Source organism: Salmo salar, chromosome 14 (genome assembly GCF_965601325.2).
Source record: "Salmo salar chromosome 14, fSalSal1, whole genome shotgun sequence".
Classification (NCBI taxonomy): domain Eukaryota; kingdom Metazoa; phylum Chordata; class Actinopteri; order Salmoniformes; family Salmonidae; genus Salmo; species Salmo salar.
Window position 1 is genome coordinate 63,211,630 of NC_138304.1, and position 24,732 is coordinate 63,236,361.

The following is a 24,732-nucleotide window of genomic DNA, read 5'->3' on the forward strand; positions in this document are numbered from 1 at the left end:
GGACTGGCCACCCCTCATAGCCTGGTTCCTCTCTAGGTTTCTTCCTAGGTTTTGGCCTTTCTAGGGAGTTTTTCCTAGCCACTGTGCTTCTACACCTGCATTGCTTGCTGTTTGGGGTTTTAGGCTGGGTTTCTGTACAGCACTTTGTGACATCAGCTGATGTAAGAAGGGCTATATAAATTTGATTTGTCCAAACATGTGACTGGGATTGTACATTCACACGTACAGTACCAGATAAAAGTTTGTACACACCTACTCATTCAAGGATCTAGGAGACAATACGTAACGAGGGGTAGATGCCTAGATGATTTTAGTAGTTCCATGAGTTAGCCATGGTTGGTAGCTATATGGGCACAGTCACAGACAAGCTCTCACACCCAACACCCATGATGGAACTGTCGAGTCGATTGTGCGTTACCAAAAGAGGACGGGGTGATTGAACAACGCTGCATAGAATGTGCTTTAGCTGAAATTGCTGGCATATTTTGAAGACTCGTTTCGCTTGGAGAACCTTAAAACAGAGGTAATTATCTAGCTAAAGCTATTGTAGAATTGCACAGATTTTGTTTCGTACTAATTTTGCTACTGTTAGCCTGACTAGCTACTGACTACGAGTTGAGTGCACTGAGGTGAATGGACAAGCAAACTAACTAGCTAGACAATTTTCGGTATTTCTAATGTTCACTATTCCTAGCTATAATATCAGACTGCCAATGAATGGCGGTACGGTTAGGGCTGCGTATATATATAGGCCCTTAAACCCTTTCTGGTTGTAGCTAGCTAGCTAATATAGTTAGATAAATCCCCAGTACATTTAAGATTATCGTAAACCTAGGAATATTGAAGGCACTAGGTCAATACCATATTGGGTAAATTATCCTCCACCACCATAGTCCGACTGCTAGCTAACTATATATTCACAACTTAGATAACTAGCTAGAAGTTAGCGGACTAGCTAAAAAGCAAAGGTAGCTAACTGCTAGGTCCTTGCTACCGCATTGAAGTTGTCATTTAAAAAGGTCAATGTTTGGGCTGGGAATTGCCAGGGACCTCGATATTATCACGATACTTAGTTAGGTTCCGATGAGATATGTATTGTGATTCTCACGATTTCTATATGCGATTCGATGTTCCAAACATATTGCTCACTATATCAGCTGCAGATAGGCTGGGCACATGACATTTCTAAAAACGTAATTTTTTTCTAATAGAAACGAGTTCATTGCATCCGCCATTGAGCCCAGTTTCGTACCGTTTGTCCCAGCTGTTTGCCGTAGTGTTTAAGTAATCGCGAAAAACCGCCTTATATTAGGTTCATTTTTTTTACCCTGCCAGCCCCTATTAGTTCTATAGAGCACCGTGGCACAAACTCGCCTTCCGAACGATATATTCCCTTCCCATTGTTCTGCTTAACCTTGTAGGCTTACCTCAGGTAACTAACTCAGCATTAACAAGGTTACGGCTACTTGGTGAGCGCTCACGTTGTGGTGACCTACAGTGGCTAGAGATGGCTGGAGTGTAGCCTTCAAACGTTAAACGTTTTCTGGTCATAGTTAACCGTATAATTTTTTCAGAAAAAGGTGTAAAACCTAAATGCATATCCCTGTCTTCTTTTTCAAGATGTGGCCGATTTTAAACTGCCAGAATACATTATTTTATTAAGAAATAACCTTTTTTTAAAGGATTTGTTGTTTCTAAATGGCTGCTGGGTCATTAGAAATGCATCGCAATCTGTTTGTAGCCATCGAATTGAGCAAATGCTGCGCGGGTTCACTGAGTTGCAAACCAAATGGATAGGTCTAGTTCATTGATTTGTAGAGCTAACGCAGTTGCTACCTCATATTGAGGCTAGCAAGTGTCACGAATGAGGTATGTAGTGCCCACCGAAAGCCACAGGGAGGCACAAGAGAGCTATAAACCCATTCAGTTTTTTACCTTGCATGCTGACAACACCGCTCGCATTGTAAAATAAATGTAAACATACATGTTATTCAATTATTGCTCCAATAAGTGTCTGCGTTGCCAAGCGCTAAAATAGAAGTCAGTTCTAATTGTGACACTGAACGCTGTGCAAGTCCTGCCTCTCCCATCTCATTGGTTTGTAGAAGCAGATACCCATGTGCCATCTCATTGGTTATACCCACGTGGGTGATTGAAAGATGAACCGAGTTCGGTCGGTCATCGTGGTAACTGAAAGTTAGATGCCAATCGCCATATAAAGTCCAAAGAAGAAAAAGCCTGGAAGGAGGAGAGATGACTAGAAACGATTCGGTTGACGGTTTTATGTGTGGATTAATTGTCAGAGTAGAGGACCTTGTGCATTTCAGGTAAAATAACAACTCAACGTTTATATCCCAGGACAAATTTAGCTAGCAACAGCAAGCTAGCTAAATAGGACACATTAGCTAGCAACTGCAAGCTAGTTAGATCAATTGCCGTAAATGTTTAATGCTTTTCGACCTGTCCCCAAAATAATAGAATTGGTTCAGTTTGTTTTGATATTTCAAAACAAACTGCGTGTTGTGATCGCGTTTAGTGTAGGGGACAAAATGAATTTGTACACGGCCGGTTTGGGTACGGTGTTAACCTTAAACCTGACCCTAGGTGTAACCCATTTTAGCCTTTAACCCTAGGCATAACCTATTTTAGCCCTAACCCAAATTCTAGTGTAGCGTAGCCTTAGTAAATACCATTCAATTACTAAATATTCTTTTTTTAATCAAGTCCTATGCATTTTGCTGTTTTATCAGTAGTTATTGTATATGTATTATTGCAAGGCAGAGCACTTGATAAACAAGCCACTTTAAAAAATATATATATATGTGGTTTGAACTGGGTGTGACCTAGTAACGTCTATGTGAAAGTCCAACAATTGGCAAAGGATAGGTGGGTTAGGTTTTAGACCGATCTCAGAAATTAATAATAAAAATACACTTTCTCAGCTGCCTCACCAATATTTATATGTAAATTAATAACTTTTAATTGCTAAATGTTTCCAATAGATGGCAGCATAAGACCACAAAGCATCAGTTATAGGCTTCAGGCAGCAATAGGATTGACATAAAATAGCATTCAGCCAAAGACTATATGTCCCATGATTTTCTGAAATGGTCACTCATTACTTTAGTTAGCTATGTCTATATCTTTCTCTCGTATTAGGCCTGTGTTGCTTTTGGGAGAGCAAAAAATTTAACTATAGCATGTATTGAACCCTGGCCAAATAATTACTAGTCAGATGCCCTAACCTCATCCCTAGTATGCATACGTTATGAAATCATCGTAATGTCTCATATGACAGTGCGAGTGAACAGCCTTGGTATAGAAAAGACAAAAGGTGCATCTTCCACAGCCACCAAGAGATGACATCATGCAACCCTCGTGGTTAGCAAATTTACCTCAACATGCCCCTCACTTGCGCGAGAAGGCAGAGTGCTCGTTGACAGCACAAGCTTGTGGCGGAGCTTGTTGAGTTGACTACTTGTGCGAGAAGGCAGAGTGGCTCGATGCTGGTTGATGAATTTGACAATAAATGTACTAGGAAAATATGTTTTTGTCGACCAGAAATGACTGAATTATCGTTCACGATTATTGATGATCGTTATAGTAATCAAGTATAATTTCAAAAGATTAGCATAAAAACTGGTAATAATAAACATGAATCATCATTATATTACTTCATAGTAATCTGTTAAATCCTTGTCAGTCCTTCCTCTCGCGTTAGCAGTGTGGAAAGGGACAGAAAAAAGTGCGTGCAGGAGTTTTCCTGTTTGGGGGAGTGGTGTATCCAGGGAGTAAACTAATCTTCTGAAATGTCATTTGTGGTATTATGTTGCCATCTATTGGAATTATTTAGCAATTACAGTAGTACTGAATAAAGTGTATATCCTTACTAAAGTAGTAATTACTCAGAATTGCAAAATATAAAATGTTCTAGCTCATTTAACACTTACAATTACAAAATAACCATTTATAGCATAACTAAATGTATGGTGTTGTGGGTTTAACTTAAAAATTGTTTTACTTTTTATGTAGATAGGAGACATTGTCTACCAAAGTAACAACCCTTCAACATATAACCACAAGGTGAAAATGAGCTTTTTATATATATAAATCTGGTAGCTCTCAAAAGAGCCTTTGATTTGCTGAGCAGTTAGGTTTCAGGAGTGTGCCTGCCTGCCATCAGAGGAGTAGATCTGTGAATAATGAAAAGTTAGAGTCAAGCTAGTTTACATTTTAGTCATTTAGCAGACACTCTTATCCAGAGTGACTTGCAAGAGCAATTTCGGTTAAGTGCCTTGCTCAAGGGTACATCGGCTAATAATTTTTTACCTAGTCGGCTTGGGGATTCGAACCAGCCACCTTTCAGGCTAGTGTGCAATGCTCTTAACCGCTTGACTACAAACCACTAAATGTTAAACACCAAAAGGCAAATGGTAGTAGATAAATGGTAAGCTGGTAAATAAGACTGCTTTTAAAACTTTGACTGCCATTGTTTTGGGGAAATAGGGACATGTCTATTTCGATAAATATCTCAATGTATGTATTTTGATGGTTTGAAGTTCTACACCCTTCTAATCAGGATAACCTATTTTTTTCTAATCATGTTTGTTTGCTGGTAGTTAAAACGTCAAATATAAAAAATTTACTGATGGAACTCTGAGGTTGTCCCATTGTTTCCTATAGGTGAAATATAGGTATGCTTATTTTGTGAAATAAACATCTCAATGTGTATATATTTTGATTTTTTTTTTCAAGTCAGACACCATTTTAGTCATGAGAAACTCCTCTTTGTAATTATATAAGGCTGGCAGCGTACTCCGTTGTCATCAAACACTAGCTCCAAAATCATTTTTGCTCTTGGAACTCTGAGCTCCCCCATTGTTTTCCTATAGAGAGGCATGCTGGTATATTTTGTCAAATATCTCACAATGTGTATATTTAGATTGTTTTTCATGTCGGACACCAGTTTAATCAGGATAATCTCCTCTTTCTAATGACAAGGTTGCTAGACCAGAAATAGTCAGAAGTTGCAATTTGTTTTCCTACTTTGTTATTATTCAGACGTAAGCACACTTGGCACCATTGAGGTGCGGGTGTTTACTTTCTACACAAGTTATTTTCCAGTTTCGTCCTAAGAACAGATTGTAGCGGTAAAATAAAGTTCTACCTTTTTTAGTGCCGTTTAGGGAAAATTGAATTCTAAGGATCATTCCAGTAAGAAGGGGCTCAGCGATGGTTCGTTTCAATTCATTTGCTATGGCCTCGCACTAGTGTTCCAGCTCAACCAAAAATCTTTAGCTGTTTTTCAGCCTTAGGTGAATTTTGAAATGTTCTATTGTCCAGCCTACTGCAGAGGGACTAGCCCTTGATCATGACTCTGTTTACATTACACATAAGTCATTGGAAGAAGGCGTCTTCTGTGGGGGGAGTTTTGTTAAGAGCCTTGACGCTCGGTCTGAACATTAACACGCATCGCTTGCAGTACAGTTTTAGAAGCATAAAGACCTTATATTTCTATTTTTTCTTTTTTCAAAAAACAAAAGCTTAAGTTGATACCTTCTTTTAGGGTTGAGGGCCAATGGCTGTCTAATTTGAGTTTATCTATGTGCCAGAATGAGACAGTGATTGGTCCAAACCTGTTTCAGGTAGGGCAGCCGTCCAACTATGGACTGAGGGGGGACGAAGAGAGGCGTTGTTGTGTCTGGACTGGACGCGTTGGAGATGAGGGAAATGGCGTCCCTTGAAAGGGCACGAACAAGATGTATGTCAGGAGAAGTGCAGTATTATCCTAAGGAGAAGTATTCTTGGAATACAGAGGAGAAATGGAGGGAAAAAGGGAGGCAGCGGAGGTTGGAGAGAGAGGGAGGAAGAGGGTGAGCTTGAATCTGTAAGCAGAGTGAGCTATGCCGGCTCGAAGACAGGAGGAGAAATGGAAGTGAGTGAGGGTGAAGTATGGAGGGGTAAGTGTGGTGACGTTCTCGGAGCCAGAGGTTTGCACAGAGGTTCACGATAAAGGTGAGTCTGTGACTAGGAGTGACAGTTTAGAAAAGTGGACGCATGTTAGGTGTTGTGGAATCGAAGGTAACCAGAAGTGGTCTGGTAATAATTGTTTGTTTCTGCTGTTCCGAGGGAGCAGGGGCTCCGCGTTAAACGAATGGGGACAAGTGATATGGGATATATTCCGGATAGCCTCGGACAATAACATTGACGTATACGCTGACTCGGTGAGCGAATTTATTAGCAAGTGCATTGGAGATGTCCTTCCTTCTGTGACCATTCAAACCTTCCCTAACCAGAAACTGTGGATTGATGGCAGCATTTGTGCGAAACTGAAAGTGTGAACCACCGCTTTTAATCATGGCGACCGGAAACATGACTGAATACAAGCAGTACAGCTATTCCCTCCACAAGGCAATCAAACAAGCGAAGCGTCAGTATAGAGACAAAGTAGAGTCGCAGTTCAACGGTTCAAATACGAGACGTATGTTGGCAGGGTCTACAGTCAATCACGGATTACAAAAAGAAAACCAGCCCCGTCGCGGACACCGACATCTTGCTCCCAGACAAGTTCTTTGCTCACTTTGAGGACAATACAGTGCCACTGACACGGCCGCTACCAAAGCTTGTGGGCTATCCTTATCCGTAGCCAATGTGAGTAAAACATTTAAACGTGTTAACCCTCGCAAGGCCGCCGGCCCAGAAGGCATCCCTAGCCGCGTCCTCAGAGCATGCGCAGACCAGCTGGCTGGTGTGTTTACGGACATATTCAACCAAACCCAGTCTGTTGTCCCCACATGCTTCAAAATGGCCACCATTGTTCCTGTTCCCAAGAAAGCTAAGGTAACTGAACTAAATGACTATCGCCCCATTGCACTCACTTTTGTCATCATGAAGTGCTTTGAGAGACTAGTCAGGGACCATATCACCTCCACCCTACCTGATACCCTAGACCTTTTCCAATTTGTTTACCGCCCCAATAGGTCCACTGACGACGCAATCACACTGCACACTGCCCTATTCCATCTGGACAAGAGGAATACCTATGTAGGAATGCTGTTCATTGACTACAGCTCAGCATTTAACACCATAGTACACTCCAAACTCGTCATTAAGACCCTGGATCTCGACCCAACCATGTGCAACTGGGTCCTGGACTTTCTGACGGGCCCCCCCCCCCAGGTGGTGAGGTTAGGAAACAACATTTCCACCCCACTGATCCTAAACACTGGGGCCCCACAAGGGTGCGTTCTCAGCCCTCTCCTGTACTCCCTGTTCAACCATGACACGCTTCCAACTCAATCATCAAGTTTGCAGACGACACTACAGTGGTAGGCCTGATAACCAACAACAACGAGACAGCCTACAGGGAGGAGGTGAGGGCCAACAGAGTTTGGTGTCAGAAAAATAACCTCACTCAACGTCAACAAAACAAAGGAGATGATCGTGGACTTCAGGAAACAGCAGTGGGAGCCCCCCTTGAAGCTGTGCTTCAAGCATTGCGAAGAGCTGCTGGCAAACGCAGGGAAGTGCTGTTTGAATGAATGCTAACGACCCTGCTGCTGCCTTATACCGCTCAGTCAGACTGCTCTATCAAATATCAAATCATAGACTTAATTATAATAAAATAAACACACAGAAAGGCAAGCCTTAGGTCATTAATATAGTCAAATCCGGAAACTATCATTTCGAAAACAAAACGTTTATTCTTTCAGTGAAATACGGAACCTTTCCGTATTTTATCGAACGGGTGGCATCCCTAAGTCAAAATATTGCTGTTGCATTGCACAACCGTCAATGTTACAGTTGAAGTCGGAAGTTTACATACACCTTAGCCAAATACATATCTCAGTTTCACAATTCCTGACTTTAAATCCTAGTAAAAATGCCCTGTTTTAGGTCAGTTAGGATTACCACTTTGTTTTAAGAATGTTAAATGTCAGAATAATAGTAGTGTGATTTATTTAAGCTTTTATTTCTTTCATCACATTCCCAGTGGGTCAGAAGTTTACATACACTCAATTCGTTTTTGGTAGCATTGCCTTTAAATTGTTTAACTTGGGTCAAATTTTTCGGGTAGCCTTCCACAAGCTTCCCACAATAAGTTGGGGGAATTTTGGCCAATTACTCCTGACAGAGCTGGTGTAGCTGAGTCAGTTTTGTAGGCCTCCTTGCTCGCACACGCTTTTTCAGTTCTGCTCACACATTTTCTATGGGATTGCGGTCAGGGCTTTGTGATGGCCACTCCAATACTTTGACTTTGTTGTCCTTAAGGCATTTTGCCACAACTTTGTAAGTATGCTTGGGGTCATTGTCCATTTGGAAGATCCGTTTGCGACCAAGCTTTAACTTCCTGACTGATGTCTTGAGATGTTGCTTCAATATATCCAAATAATTTTTCATCCTCATGATGTTATCTATTTTGTGAAGTGCACCAGTCCATCCTGCAGCAAAGTACCCCCACAACATGATGCTACCACCCCCGTGCTTCACGGTTGGGATGGTGTTCTTCGGCTTTCAAGCGTCCCCCTTTTTCCTCCAAACATAATAATGGTCATTATGGCCACACAGTTATATTTTTGTTTCATCAGACCAGAGGACATTTCTCCAAAAAGTATGATCTTTGTCCCAATGTGCAGTTGCAAACCGTAGTCTGTTTTTTTTTTTTTTTATGGCGGTTTTGGAGCAGTGGCTTCTCCCTTGCTGAGCGGCCTTTCAGGTTGTCGATATAGGACTCGTTTTACTGTGGATATAGATACCTTTGTATTTGTTTCCTCCAGCATCTTCACAATGTCCTTTGCTGCTGTTCTGAGATTGATTTGCACTTTTGCACCAAAGTACGTTCATCTCTAGGAGACAGAACGCATCTCCTTCCTGAGTGATATGACGGCTGTGTGGTCCCATGGTGTTTATACTTGCGTACTATTGTTTGTACAGATGAACGTGGTACCTTCAGGCGTTTGGAAATTGCACCCAAGGATGAACCAGACTTGTTGAGGTCTACTATTTTTTTTCTGAGGTCTTGGCTGATTTCTTTTGATTTTCCCATGATGTCAAGCAAAGAGGCACTGCGTTTGAAGGTAGGCCTTGAAATACATCCACAGGTACACCTCCAATTGACTCAAATGATGTCATTTAGCCTATCGGATGCTTCTGAAGTCATGACATAATTTTCTGGGATTGTCCAAGCTGTTTAAAAGCACAGTAATTTGTTAGATTACTTGTTAGATTTTAATGCATAGTCGGAACTAGAAGCACAAGCATTTCACTACACGCGCATTAAGATCTGCTAACCATGTGTATGTGACCAATAAAATTTGATTTGAGATATTAATTGTTTTGCTCTCAAAACAAGGGTGCCATTTAAAAGGAGTGAATCCTGGGGTAGTGGAAATGTTTACATATTCATCAATTGAAGGGAAAGATTCCCGGTGTTTGTGATGCTCGTCGCGACGCTGACAGGGTGGCGTGAGTGGTGAAACAGAAGAGCCGTTATCTGTTCTTTTGAGTTTTCATGTTGAGTCTTTGCCCGACAAAGTGATGTTAGGTTATACACTGCCTTTGGAAAGTATTCAGACCCCTTGGCTTAGGTTACAGATTTATTCTAAAATGTATTAAATACTTTTTTCCTTTATCAATATACACACAATACCCCTTAAAGACAAAGCAAAATCTTTTTTTAGAAATGTTTGCTTATATATTTTTTAACCTCCAATAAGTATTCAGACCCTATACTTTGTTGAGCACCTTTAGTAGCGATTACAGCCTTGAGTCTTCTTGGGTATGACGCCACAAGCTTGGCACACCTGTATCTCTCTCTATACTTTGCTCTGTTCATCTTTGCCTCGATCCTGACTAGTCTCCCAGTGCCTGCCACTGATAAACATCCCAACAGCATGATGCTGCCACCACCGTGCTTCAACGTAGGGATGGTGCCGGGTTTCCTCCAGACGTGATGCTTTGCATTCAGGCCAAAGAGTTCAATCTTGGTTTCATCAGACCAGATAATCTTGTTTCTCATGGTCTGAGAGTCCTTAGGTGCCTTTTGGCAAGCTCCAAGTGGGCTATCGACAATGTGCCTTTTTGCTGAGGAGTGGCTTCCTTCTGGCCACTCTACCATAAAGCCATGATTTGGTGGAATGCTGCAGAGATGGTTCTCCTTCTGGAAGGTTCTCCCATCTCCACAGTAGAACTCTGGAGCTCTGTCAGTGACCGTCAGGTTCTTGGTCACCTCCCTGACCAAGGCCCTTCTCCCCCGATTGCTCAGTTTGGCCGGGTGGCCAGCTCTAGGAAGAGTCTTGGTGGTTCCTAACTTCTTCCATTTAAGAATGATAGGGGCCACTGTTCTCTTGGGGACCTTCAATGCTGCAGAAATGTTTTGTTACCCTTCCCCAGATCTGTACCTCGACAATCCTGTCTCGAAGCTCGACGGACAATTCCTTTGACCCCATGGCTTGGTTTTTGCTCTGACATGCACTGTCAACTGTGGGACCTTATATAGACAGGTGTGTGTGTGCCTTTCCAAATCACCTGTGATAAATTCAATTGATTTGACATGGACTCCAAACAAGTTGGAGAAACCTGTTAAGGATGATCAAAAGAAACAAGATGCACCTGAGCTCAATTTTGAGTCTCATAGTGAAGGGTCTTAATACTTATGTAAATAAGGTATTTATGTTTTCTGATTTTAATAAATGTGCAAACATTTCTAAAAACCTGTCTTCGCTTTGTCATTATGGGGTATTGTGTGTAGATTGAGGAAATTGTTTTATTTAATCCATTTTAGAATAAGTCAACATAACAAAATGTGAAAAAGTCAATGGGTCTGATTACTTTCCGAAGGCACTGTATACTGTAAGTTATATTGTACAAGCTTTTGTGCCGACAACATTACGTTGTTACAGGTGTCAAGCTTATGGGCAAGTGGCAGCAGTGTGTGTAGGAGGGAGGTGTGAGAAGTGTGCAGAAGGACATGAGACAAAGGAATGTGTAGCATTGGGGAAAGTAGTGGTATTTGTTAATTGTAGGGGTGCCCATGGGGCTCGGGATCAGAAATGTCCTGTGCGAGAGAGGCAGGTTGAGGTTTCCAGGGTTAGAGTGTTGCAGAAGTTGTCGTATGCTGAGGTAGTGGAAGAAAATGGGTCAAGGGGGAGGGATCCTGAGAGGAGTGGTATGAGTAGTAGATCTGTACCAGTACAGAGGGATTGGCCAACAAGTAATATATGCTTCAGTAAGATTTAGATTTTTTTGCATTTTATAGCAATGGTTATCAACTGTACTGCAGGGATGGTTGAGGTTGTAGTGGCAGCTGCAGAGAGCTAATTGGGTTAGAGGTCGACCGATTAATCGGAATGGCCGATTTTCAAGTTTTCATAACAATCGGAAATTGGTATTTTTAGACGGCGATTTGGCCGATTTTTGTATTTATTTTAATTTTGATTATTATTTTTTTATTATTATATTTTTTTTTAGACCTTTATTTAACTAGGCAAGTCAGTTAAGAACTCATTCTTATTTTCAATGACGGCCTAGGAACGGTGGGTTAACTGCCTTGTTCAGGGGCAGAACGACAGATTTTTACCTTGTCAGCTCGGGGATTCAATCTTGCAAACTTACGGTTAACTAGTCCAACGCTCTAACCACCTGCTTTACATTGCACTCCACGAGGAGCCTGCCTGTTACGCGAATGCAGTAAGAAGCCAAGGTAAGTTGCTAGCTAGCATTAAACTTATCTTATAAAAAACAATCAATCATAATCACTAGTTAACTACACATGGTTGATGATATTACTAGTTTATCTAGCCTATCCTGCGTTGAATATAATCGCTTAGGTACACATTGCTCCAACCATAAACATCAATGCCTTTCTTAAAATCAATACACAAGTATATATTTTTAAACCTGCATAATTAGTTAATATTGCCTGCTAACATGTATTTATTTTTACTAGGGAAAATGTGTCACTTCTCTTGCAAACAGAGTCTGGGTATATGCAGCAGTTTGGGCCGCCTGGCTCGTTGCGAACTGTGAAGACTATTTCTTCCTAACAAAGACAGCCGACTTCGCCAAACGGGGGATGATTTAACAAAAGCGCATTTGCGAAAAAACACAATCGTTGCACGACTGTACCTAACCATAAACATCAATGCCTTTCTTAAAATCAATACACAGAAGTATATATTTTTAAACCTGCATATTTAGCTAAAAGAAATCCAGGTTAGCAGGCAATATTAACCAGGTGAAATTGTGTCACTTCTCTTGCGTTCATTGCACGCAGAGTCAGGGTATATGCAACAGTTTGGGCCGCCTGGCTCGTTGCGAACTTATTTGCCAGAATTGTACGTAATTATGACATAACATTGAAGGTTGTGCAATGTAACAGGAATATTTAGACTTGGGGATGCCACCCGTTAGATAAAATACGGAACGGTTCCGTATTTCACTGACAGGAAAAACGTTTTGTTTTCGAGATGATAGTTTACGGATTCGACCATATTAATGACCTAAGGCTCGTATTTCTGTGTGTTATTATGATATAATTAAGTCTATGATTTGATAGAGCAGTCTGACTGTGCGATGGTAGGCAGCAGCAGGCTCGTAAGCGTTCATTCAAACAGCACTTTCGTGCATTTGCCAGCAGCCCTTCGCAATGCATTGCGCTGTTTATGACTTCAAGCCTGTCAACTCCCAAGATTAAGCTGGTGTAACCAATGTGAAATGGCTAGCTAGTTAGCCGGGTGCGTGCTAATAGCGTTTCAAACGTCACTCGCTCTGAGACTTGGAGTAGTTTTTCCCCTTGCTCTGCATGGGTAACGCTGCTTCGAGGGTGGCTGTTGTCGATGTGTTCCTGGTTCCTGCCCAAGTAGGAGCGAGGAGAGGGACGGAAGCTATACTGTTGCACTGGCAATACTAAAGTGCCTATAAGAACATCCAATAGTCAAAGGTATATGAAGTATAGAGAGAAATAGTCCTATAATTCCTATAACTACAACCTAAAACTTACCTGGGAATATTGAAGACTCATGTTAAAAGGAACCACCAGCTTTCATATGTTCTCATGTTCTGAGCAAGGAACTTAAATGTTAGCTTTTTTTACATGGCACATATTGCACTTTTACTTTCTTCTCCAACACTTTGTTTTTGCATTATTTAAACCAAATTGAAAATGTTTCATTATTTATTTGAGGCTAAATTGATTTTATTGATGTATTATATTAAGTTAAAATAAGTGTTCATTCAGTATTGTTGTAATTGTTGTTATTACAAATAGATAAATATAAAAAATCGGACGATTAATCGGTAGCAGCTTTTTTTGGGCCTCCAAAAAATCGGTATCGGCGTTGAAAAATCATAATCGGTCGACATCTAATTTGGGTGTGCGAGACTTGACATCAGAGTTACAGGATGTGTTGAGTGGCGGTGTCCCGCCCTTTCAGGCTGTTGGCCTGAGGTAGAACTAGATATATTTAAATAGTGGAGTAAGGTGGTGGATTAGATGGTAGGGTATTTGTTGATTTAACATTTTTATTTTCAAGCAAAGTATAAAGGGATTGTCTAGAAGGTGGCAGTAATCCAACCTTTATTGGATGCCAACCGCCATTAAACCTCATCGAAGAAGAAAAAGTAGGCTTAGGGTTCCCACGCGGCCATATTTCCATGTTACGGCGCTTGTTTATGGAAAGCAGAGTAAGACCGTGTGGACTACCTGTGGTTATTAAACGGAAGACAGATGGCACAAACTTGTTGTCACTGAAAAATACTTTTGGTCGCATCTGTGGGGAAAAAAGTGTAAAGTAAGTGTGTGTTTTGCATTTATTGAAATATGAAATTAGAGAACCGTACTGCAATTGAGAATCGATTCACATTTTAAATTGAAAATTTGGCTGTTTTGGCTTCGAGACAAACGGAACGTGCAGGGTCCTTGGGCTAAGGAGTAACGTTAGGCTCCTTTAGTCCAAAATTGGGCTAGAGAGGGACAAGAAAGTGCTATGAGAAAGTTTTGATGAGTCATGGGGAAAAAAGTGCTGAAAACAAATTGGCTACCTATTTAAAACGAAGATGGAGAACAAGCTATGAAGGAAAAATACTGGAGTTGATGTGCCAACTAGCAGAAAAATAATATCCTGATATTTAACTGTATCGATTTATCCCCCCATCACAAATTAAAGGTTAGGGTTTTGGGTAGGGACATCCCAAGGATTCCCGGATAGCACTAACCTTTACTGCTAGCTAGCTAACACAATTTTCTTCTTCCCTGGCTTTAGGCTCAATGGATCAGGGCTGCATTAGCATAGTCTCTGGTGCCCCTGCTGGCCCGATGGTTCAAGTATGCTTCCCCGGTGTGCGTGCAGCAGTTTTGGACAGCCTAAATCGACAGCGGGAGGAAGGACGGCTCTGTGACCTCTCGATCCAGGTGCAGGGACAGGTGTTCAGGGCCCACCGCTGTGTGCTGGCTGCCTCCTCGCCATACTTTCACGATCAGGTTTGTCTGTCTGGGTTTATATGAGTGTGTGTACTAGTAGTCTCTCTTGGGTTGACACAATGTACCAATGTTCTGGCTAACACCTCTGTTTGTTAACCTCTTACATCTAGACGTTCCGCTAGCGGAACACCTGCTCCAATATCCAATGATAGGCGTGGCGCGAATTACAAATTCCTCAAAAATACAAAAACTTCAATTTTTCAAACATATGACTATTTCACAGCATTTTAAAGACAAGACTCTCCTTTATCTAACCACACTGTCCGATTTCAAAAAGGCTTTACAGCGAAAGCAAAACATTAGATTATGTCAGCAGAGTACCAAGCCAGAAATAATCAGACACCCATTTTTCAAGCTAGCATATAATGTCACAAAAACCCAGAAGACAGCTAAATGCAGCACTAACCTTTGATGATCTTCATCAGATGACACACCTAGGACATTATGTTATACAATGCATCCATGTTTTGTTCAATCAAGTTCATATTTATATCAAAAAAACAGCTTTTTACATTAGCATGTGACGTTCAGAACTAGCATACCCCCCGCAAACTTCCGGGGAATTTGCTAACAATTTACTAAATTACTCACGATAAACGTTCACAAAAAGCATAACAATTATTTTAAGAATTATAGATACAGAACTCCTCTATGCACTCGATATGTCCGATTTTAAAATAGCTTTTTGGTGAAAGCACATTTTGCAATATTCTAAGTACATAGCCCAGCCATCACGGGCTAGCTATTTAGACACCCGGCAAGTTTAGCACTCACCAATATCAGATTTACTATTATAAAAGTTTGATTACCTTTTGTTGTCTTCGTCAGAATGCACTCCCAGGACTGCTACTTCAATAACAAATGTTGGTTTGGTCCAAAATAATCCATCGTTATATCCGAATAGCGGCGTTTTGTTCGTGCGTCCCAGACACTATCCGAAATGGTAAATCAGGGTCGCACGCATGGCGCAATTCGTGACAAAAAAAATCTAAATATTCCATTACCGTACTTCGAAGCATGTCAACCGCTGTTTAAAATCCATTTTTATGCCATTTTTCTTGTAAAAAAACAATAATATTCCGACCGGGAATGTCCATTTAGCTAAACAGAGGAAAGAAAACAAAGCTTTCAGTCGACGCGGGCACGAGCCTGAGTCTCACAGTACTGTAACCAGCCACTACCCAAACGCGCTACTTTGTTTCAGCCAGAGCCTGCAAAGCCACGATTCAGCGTTTTGCCGCCTTCTGAGAGCCTATGGCAGCCGTAGGAAGTGTCACGGGACAGCTAAGATCCTCACTCTTCAATAAACAGAGACAAGAAGAACGACACCTTGTCAGACAGGCCACTTCCTACATGAAATCTTCTCAGGTTTTTGCCTGCCATATGAGTTCTGTTATACTCACAGACACCATTCAAACAGTTTTAGAAACTTTAGGGTGTTTTCTATCCAAAGCCAATAAGTATATGCATATTCTAGTTACTGGGCAGGAGTAGTAACCAGATTAAATCGGGTACGTTTTTTATCCAGCCGTGAAAATACTGCCCCCTAGCCATAACAGGTTAACAAGGTCAGTTTGGCATAGAAGACAAGGCAGTGATGGGGAGATCTGGCTTTCGTACGTCACTGCCTTATCCGCTTATTGCCCTAGCACATTTCCCGCCCACATTTTAAGCCTACACAAACTTGTGATTTGTTGTGAGAGTTGTCTATCTGAAGTTGGACCCGTTCCGAAATAGACCTGGTATTTCCCATCCGGACATAAATACTTTTTTACAATATAGAGACCCTTTCCAAATGGACCTGAGGACAGCTAGACCCATTCCAAATAGAACTGGTCAGATCCAAGTGAGGGAAGCAGCAGAAAAGTCCATTTGTAAGCTACTTTATTAACCAGAACTAATAAAGTGTGAGGTAGATAGAGGCGAAGCTCTAGCAGGGGCCATGCTCTGTGTGTGTGTGTCTGTAGGCTACTGAGTGTGAGCGAGTGACACAGGGAGGGTGAGACTGCAACTAACCAAGGCGACTCATGTTATAATAGACTATTAGTTCCCCTAGCTAGGTTATTTATCATCGAATATGACTACATAATACCTGTCTTGACTCCATCAAACCAGGAGAAGCTAGCTAGGCTGATGGCGGCTGCATGCGCTTTCTCATCCTACAGTTACAAACAACAACTCCATTCAGAATATAAAGTAGTAGCCTACCTGTTGGCTCTTGGTCGTTGTAGCCTATCTCCTTTTGCCCCACAGGAAGGCTCTGACTGTAGCCTGTTGTTGCTTTGATGACTTATGATTGGCCAACAACAAGCTACATGCGCCACTCTTGTGAAAAGCAAAGAGCAGCAGCCTAAATAATATTTCTCTCTCGCTCTACAGCAGCAGTCACGTTCGGATCTATATGGGTTCTTCCGGACAAGTCAGTTAAAATTACACATACCTGTGACAATCCTATCAGACCCGAGACATTTTTTCAAATTCTGGATCCGGACCCGCTCAGATCCCATCTCAGGTATTCGGCTACAGGTGGAGCCTTGTAGACCTCTATTGTGAAATCCTAGTTTTTGTTATCACTTTCACCAGGTGTTGCTGAAGAATGTGACGACAGTGTCTCTGCCCTCTGTCATGGACCCTGTGGCCTTTGAGAGTGTCCTGAGTTCAGCCTACACCGGCCAACTGAGCATAGTGCGTGATGACATTGTCAACTACGTGACGGTAGCCAGCTTCCTCCAGATGTGGCATATTGTTGACAAGTGTACAGAGATCCTGAAGAGACCTCGACCCCCAGCAGAATGCAACCCTGGGGATGCTGCAGCTGCCACACACCATGGTGCCTCCTCAAGGCAGCAGTCCCCAAGCAGCACCGACTGCCTATACATGGAGAGAGAGGGGAAAGGTAAGGAGAGGAGGCCCTATGGCCAGGAGCAGAATTCTCTGCCTCCATTGGCCACGTGGAGGAGGCCCCAGCAGTTCCCCAGGTGGAGCCGCCCCAGGTCCTCACCCCAGCAAGTCATATCCATGCCTGCCCAGCACCTAGCTGACTCACACCTGGACTACCACCCTGCTGGGGAGAGTGACTACTCCAGCTGTGAGGAGGTGTGGATGTCCAGCCACAGCAAAGCCAGCCCCCTAAGCCATCATGATGGGAGAGGACTGGACCATAGCCACACCAGGCATGGGGGGATGCCTGGTGAGTCGTTGAGACTGAGAGCTAGACTGAGACAGAGGGCAGTGCCACCAAGTGCTGAGAAACTCCATGGCAGGGATAGAGGAAGTGGAGGGGGCTTTGGGGAAGAGCCTCAGGAGAAGAGAGGGACTGAAAGAGGGACTGAAAGAGGGATTGAAGCAAATGAAGAAATGGGGGAAGAGGAGAAAAGGGAGGTGCCTGAGCGAAGAGGAAACTCTGGTATGTACTCCTAGAATGTGAAATGTAAACCAGACTTGGACATTGATATGCCTGGGTTGGTTGTGTTTATACAAGTCTCTCTCAAAGGGGCATTCTGCAGTTGCTACATACATTTTTGGACTTATAAATTAATGATATGTACCCATTGATTCTTGAAGAATATACCTTATAAATGCCACATGAGCTTAGTTCAACTGTCGTAACCCTCAGAACACCAAATATAAGCTTGTTTTACTCCAATGTTTGTAAATAAAGTAATGTAAACAAACACTACATACTGTTCAAGTTGGAAGTTTACATACACCTTAGCCAAATACATTTAAAACAGTTTTTCACAATTCCTGACATTTAATCCCAGTAAAAATGCGCTGTCTTAGGTCAGTTAGGATCACCACTTTATTTGAAGAATGTGAATATTCAGAATAATAGTGTAGAGTGATTTTTATTTCCGCTTTTATTTCTTTTATCACATTCCCAGTGGGTCAGAAGTTTACATACTCAATTAGTATTTGGTAGCGTTGCCTTTAAATTGTTTAATTTGGGTCAAACGTTTTGGGTAGCCTCCCACAAGCTTCCCACAATAAGTTGGGTGAATTTTGGCCCATTACTCCTGACAGAGCTGGTGTAACTGAGTCAGGTTTGTGGGCCTCCTTGCTCACACATGCTTTTTCAGTTCTGCCCACACACTTTCTATGGGATTGAGGTCAGGGCTTTGTGATGGCCACTCCAATACCTTGACTTTGTTGTCCTTAAGGCATTTTGCCACAACTTTGGGAGTATGCTTGGGGTCATTGTCCATTTGGAAGACCCATTTGCGACCCAGCTTTAACTTCCTGACTGATGTTGTTCAATATATCCAAATAATTTTTCATCCTCATGATGCCATCTATTTTGTGACGTGCACCAGTCCCTCCTGCAGCAAAGCACCCCCACAACATGATGCTGCCACCCCCGTGCTCACGGTTGGGACGGTGTTCTTCAGCTTGCAAGCCTCTCCCTTTTTCCTCCAAACATAACGATGGAAATTATGGCCACACAGTTATATTTTTGTTTCATCAGACCAGTGGACATTTCTCCAAAAGTTATGATCTTTGTCCCCATGTGCAGTTGCAAACCGTAGTCTGGCTTTTTTTATGGCGGTTTTGGAGCAGTGGCTTCTTCCTTGCTGAGCGGCCTTTCAGCTTATGTCGATATAGGACTCGTTTTACTGTGGATATAGATACTTTTGTACCTGTTTACTCCAGCATCTTCACAAGGTCCTTTGCTGCTGTTCTGGGATTGATTTGCACTTTTGCACCAAAGTACATTCATCTCTAGGAGACAGAACGCGTCTCCTTCCTGAGCGGTATGACGGCTGCGTGGTCCCATGGTGTTTATACTTGCGTACTATTGTTTGTACAGATGAACGTGGTACCTTCAGGCGTTTGGAAATTGCTCCCAAGGATGAACCAGACTTGTGGAGGTCTACTATTTTTTTCCTGAGGTCTTGGCTGATTTCATTAGATTTTCCCATGATGTCAAGCAAAGAGGCACTGAGTTTGAAGGTAGGCCTTGAAATACAGCAACAGGTACACCTCCAATTGACTCTAATGATGTCAATTAGCCTATCAAAAGCTTCTAAAGCCATGACATCATTTTCTGGAATTTTCCAAGCTGTTTAGAGGCACAGTCAACTTGGTGTATGTAAACTTCTGACACACTGGAATTGTGATACAGTGAATTCTTCGTGAAACAATCTCTGTAAACAATTGTTGGAAAAATTACTTGTGTTATGCACAAAGTTGATGTCCTAACCAACTTGCCAAAACTATAGTTTGTTAACAAGAAATTTGTGGAGTGGTTGAAAAAGGAGTTTTAATGACTCCAACCTAAGTGTATGTAAACTTCCGACTTCAACTGTAGTTTAAACCATTAGAAGGAGGAGGAAGGGAAGCGTTTCTAAGGTACACAATAGTACATTTTGGTAGACAGAAGGTGCTCTTTGGTAAAATGGGTAAATTAGTCATCAAAAAGAAAGGATCGCCAAGGCACTCATGTAATTAATTAAAATGCCTTTATTTGTATGGCATGTTCAATAGAAACAAAGTTTTAAAAATCCGACGCGTTTTGGCTGCATGGCCTTTGTCAGGGAGTACAAAGAAATAATACAATGTCCTCTTTTGAACAGCTTTTCCAACGAGCCCTAATTTGAAGAGGGAGTGGTTACAAAATTGATTGGACACACCTAGTAAGCAATACTATACACATTAAAAAGTGAAATACTGTAGCTATGTTATCATAAAAATACAACTCCAAGCTAGAAGTATCAGAACACTTAGAAAGGTAGTTCTAACCTTAAATATGACTGGGAGAAGTGTCAAGAAAAAGAAAGCAATATATTCCATTGTACACTAGAACACAGCAAAACATGAACAACAACAGTCTAAACATAGCTGAGGGCAATTGAGCAAAATGTCCACTAGATGACCGTAAATGGACTACCCCATGGCAAGGCACTACAAGTCCTTACACCATGGCAACCCACAACAGTCTAAACACAGCTGAGGGCAATTGAGGAACGTTTTTGGATTTACAAACTACAGGCCTGTAGTTTGTAAATCCAAAAACATTCCTTTTGGTTTAACTGTTTAAGATGGTCCCCTTTTCTAATAGAGGCCGGAACATGATCAATACCCATAGCTTGTAGGGAGGCAGGGTTGCCTCCCTACAGTCTTCATTGCCTACAGTGCAAGGTATTCTACATTGGATGGACAAAGAGACGCCTTCAGGACCGCATAGCGGAACACAAGTACGCCATACGGGTAGGCAATGAAGACTACCCCATGGCAAGGCACTACAAGTCCTTACACCATGGCAACCCTGCCTCCCTACAAGCTATGGGTATTGATCATGTTCCGGCCTCTATTAGAAAAGGGGACCATCTTAAACAGTTAAACCAAAAGGAACGTTTTTGGATTTACAAACTACAGGCCACTAAGTACCCTGGTTAAAATGAAGATATGGATTTCTCACCCTTCCTGAGGGTCGTTGATAGGTCCATTTACGGTCATCTAGTGGACATTTTGCTCAACTTAGTGGCCTGTAGTTTGTAAATACAAAAACGTTCCTTTTGGTTTAACTGTTTAAGATGGTCCCCTTTTCTAATAGAGACCGGAACATGATCAATACCCTGTTGTTGTTCATGTTTTGCTGTGTTCTAGTGTACTATGGAATATATTGCTTTCTTTTTCTTGACACTTCTCCCAGTCATATTTAAGGTTAGAACTACCTTTCTAAGTGTTCTGATACTTCTAGCTTGGAGTTGTATTTTTATGATAACATAGCTACAGTATTTCACTTTTTAATGTGTATAGTATTGCTTATTAGGTGTCCAATCAATTTTGTAACCATTCCCTCTCCAAATTAGGGCTAATTGGAAAAGCTGTTCAAAAGAGGACTTTGTATTATTTCTTTGTACTCCCTGACAAAGGCCATGCAGCCGAAACGCGTCGGATTTTTAAAACTTTGTTTCTATTGAACATGCCATTCAAATAAAGGCATTTTAATTCATTATATGAAGAGTGCCTTGGTCCTCCTTTCTTTTTGTAGTTTTAACCATGTTGAGGCTATAATTTTTAAATCATGGATGCACCATAGCTATGTTTTGTGGTTACATTTTTCTAGCACCATCCATCAGCTTTTTACCGGGGCAGGGAATATGCTTTGTTTCAACTGCTGATCATTTTAAACTGTCTCCTATTTATGAGATGATAAGCACCAATATGGGATAAGCACAAATCCCTGTACCTTAAATAGAGTACCATTATATAATTATCTATATGTATGTCCTTTGTACATTGTACATCTCTCTGTTTTGTATTTCTCCAGGAGACTTCCACACTAGTGTACACCAAGTTGAAGAGGGAGGACAGCCAGAGGGGAAAAATAGCTCAGGGGAGCTGCAGAAGAAAGAGGAGAGACCGCTGGGGAGAAGCTCAGCCCTGACTTCTCCTCATGTTGTGGATCCAGATGATGTGATTCCTGGCCCTTCCTGCCCAGCTCCTACACCCTCATCCCGGATGCAGTGGCAGGCCGGTCCCTGGTCTCAGCAAGTAGTGAGGCCGCAAGCTGGAGAGGAATACTACAGAAGAGAAGACGATGAAGAAGATGAGGAGGAAGTGGACTTTGGCCGATTTGCAGATGGTGCTTTTGGAAGGGGCACCTATGATGAGATTGAGGATGGCACCGGGCAAGTTTCTCAGAGACCCTTAGTACCTGACTCTCCTGATGACAATGACTTTATCCTGGGGGCCCAAGAGTTGAACTGGCCCTCTGGGGCAGACATGACCCATGGTGGTGGTACCCCAACCTCCAGCTGCCACCTGTCCCCATCCCCTGCTCCATTCCCCCCTTCCTCCTCACCCCCCATCCCCTCTTCCTCCTCCCTCTCCCTTGCCGGGGCCCCTTACACGGGCAAAGTGCACTTCTGCCACTGTGGGAAGGCCTACACCCTGAAGAGCATGCGTGACCGCCACGTCAAGATGCAGCACCTCAACCTGCGGCCCTTCGCCTGCCCTGTGTGCACCAAGAGCTTCAAGATGAAGCACCACCTGACCAAGCACCTGAAGACCCATGGTGGGCTGCGGCCTTATGAGTGTGGCCTGTGTGGGAAGAAGGTAATCTGGAGGGACAGTTTCCTGCGCCACCAGGCCCGCTGTGAGAGACTGGCCTCCAGCTGTGATGGCGCTGCTGCCAGTAGTAACACCAGAGCGGCTGCCGACATGGACGATGGTTATGCTTATGGATTCGGGGAGGGGTTTCTCTCACAGGGCGGGCAGGTGAAAGTGGAGCAGGCAGACTTTCAGGGGGAGGCGGAGTCTGGGATGAGTGGGTTGTTAGGGGTTGGGGCTGAGTTAGGCTCTCAGTCAAGGACTCTGGTTAGTCACAACTTTAAGGAGGAAGCCAGCGACAGGTTTAGCTGAAGCTAAATGAGGGAAACTGGTGGAATATAGGGCCCACAGCACTTGAATTGAGTATTAGATTGGTTGACGATTATGCTCATAATGGTCCATGTGTAAACCATTAACACTCCAATCCATGTTAATGCACCTGTTTGTGAACAACTATTCTATGAGGGACATTTATGTTTTATTATTTATTTAAATGACTATCCCATCATGCTATTGATATCTCGAAAGAGGGCACAAACATGTCATTTGCGTGATGTGAGTCTATACATTTTGCATATTTAAATGAGCCAATTTATCTTATGAGCTGTCTTGTGAATGTATTTGAGTCACAATAAAATCTTGTTTGCACAGATATGGTTTGAACAAGAAGTTATCAGGGTCATATTGGATAACTAACATAATGCCATAACTGTGGTGGTTTGCTTCCCAGGAATATTAGAAGAAATTACTGAATATTAATTGAAAGTGTATGCAGGGTAAATACAGGGAACACAAGCGGTCTCTCTTGCTGAACGCAAGAGGGAAAAAAGGGTGATGTCTTATTTTCATAGTTTGCAGCTAGGTCTGTCCCAAATGGCACCATATTCATTATGTAGTGCACTGTATTTGTCCCAAATGGCACCATATTCATTATGTAGTGCACTATGAGGTCAAACTGTAGTGCACTATATAGGGGAGAGAGTGCCATTTGGGACCCATAGTACACACAGAGTAGACCAAAACCTGTACAAGGACACTGCAATCCACTTTCATCAACCCAGCCATCTAGACATTATCTCACATTTATTTTAGAATAACATTTAAATCAAATTTTATTTGTCACATGCGGTTGAATGCAACCGGTATAGACCTTACCGTGAAATGCTTACTTACAAGCCCTTAACCAACAATGCAGTTCAAGAAATAGAGGTAATAAAATATTTACTAAATAAACTAAAGTAAAAATAAATCGACTCAATCAAAAGTAAGACAAATGTACTTAACAATAATGAGGCTATATACAGGGGGTACTGGTACAGTCAATGTGCGGGGGTACAGGTTAGTTGAGATCACTTGTAAAGTGACTATGCATACATGGTAAACGGCGAGTAGCAGCAGTGTAAAAACAAGACGGGCTCAATGTAAATAGTCCGGGTGGCCATTTGATTAGTTTAGTTGTTTAGCAGTCTTATGGCTTGGGGATAGAAGCTGTTAAGGAGCCTTTTAGTCCTAGACTTGGTGCTCTGGTGATGCTTGCTGTGCCGTAGAAGAGAGAACAGTCTATGACTTGGGTGACTGGAGTCTTTGACAATTGTTTTGGGGACCTTCCTCTGATACGCCTAGTATATAGGTCCTGGATGTCAGGAAGCTTGGCCCCAGTGATGTACTGGGCCGTACGCACTATACTCTGTAGCGCCTTACGGTCAGATGCCGAGCAGTTGCCATACCAGGCAGTGAAGCAACTGATCAGGATGCCTTCGATGGTGCAGCTGTAGAACTTTTTGAGGATCTGGGGACCCATGCCAAATCTTCAGTCTCCTGAGGGGGGAAAAGATTTTGTCGTGCCCTCTTCACAACTGTCTTGGTGTGTTTGGACCATGATCGTTTGTTGGTGATGTGGACAACAAGGAACTTGAAACTCTCGACCATCTCCACTTTTCCTGTAGTCCATGATCATCTCCTTTGTCTTGCTCATGTTGAGGGAGAGGTTGCAGTCCTGGCACCACACAGCCTATAGGGAGGAGGTCAGACCTGGCAATCTCATCATTGTCGGTGATCAGGCCTTACCACTTGTGTCATCAGCAAACTTAATGACGGTGTTGGAGTTTTGCTTGGCCACGCAGTTGTGGGTGAACAGGGAGTACAGGAGGGGACTAAGCATGCACCCATGAGTGGCCCCAGTGATGAGGATCAGCGTG

General features: G+C 42.4%; 1 protein-coding gene across 2 annotated transcripts; it reads left to right on the forward strand.

Annotated features, from left to right (window-relative positions):
- Positions 1 to 45: 45 nt before the first annotated feature.
- On the forward strand, positions 46 to 23,186 carry LOC106569773 (zinc finger and BTB domain-containing protein 22). 2 transcript variants are annotated; one of them, XM_014141372.3, is made up of 4 exons: positions 46 to 523; positions 14,262 to 14,479; positions 17,063 to 17,885; positions 21,753 to 23,186. In XM_014141372.3, exons 2-4 carry the CDS (start codon positions 14,267 to 14,269, stop codon positions 22,844 to 22,846), a joined length of 2,130 nt encoding a protein of 709 aa, XP_013996847.1. In that variant the 5' UTR covers positions 46 to 523; positions 14,262 to 14,266; the 3' UTR covers positions 22,847 to 23,186. The 2 variants fall into 2 exon arrangements, with proteins under 2 accessions (XP_013996847.1, XP_013996848.1); XM_014141373.2 differs by lacking the exon at positions 46 to 523 and having other exon boundaries at positions 16,859 to 17,885.
- The last annotated feature ends 1,546 nt before the right edge of the window (positions 23,187 to 24,732 follow it).

What these genes read in the sequence shown, in the direction of transcription:
- LOC106569773 (XM_014141372.3), top strand. Translation starts at nt 14,267, where the DNA reads ATGGATCAGGGCTGCATTAGCATAGTCTCTGGTGCCCCTGCTGGCCCG. An exon ending in CGCCATACTTTCACGATCAG is followed by an intron (nt 14,480 to 17,062) that starts GTTTGTCTGTCT and finishes CACTTTCACCAG; the next exon opens with GTGTTGCTGAAGAATGTGAC. An exon ending in TGAGCGAAGAGGAAACTCTG is followed by an intron (nt 17,886 to 21,752) that starts GTATGTACTCCT and finishes GTATTTCTCCAG; the next exon opens with GAGACTTCCACACTAGTGTA.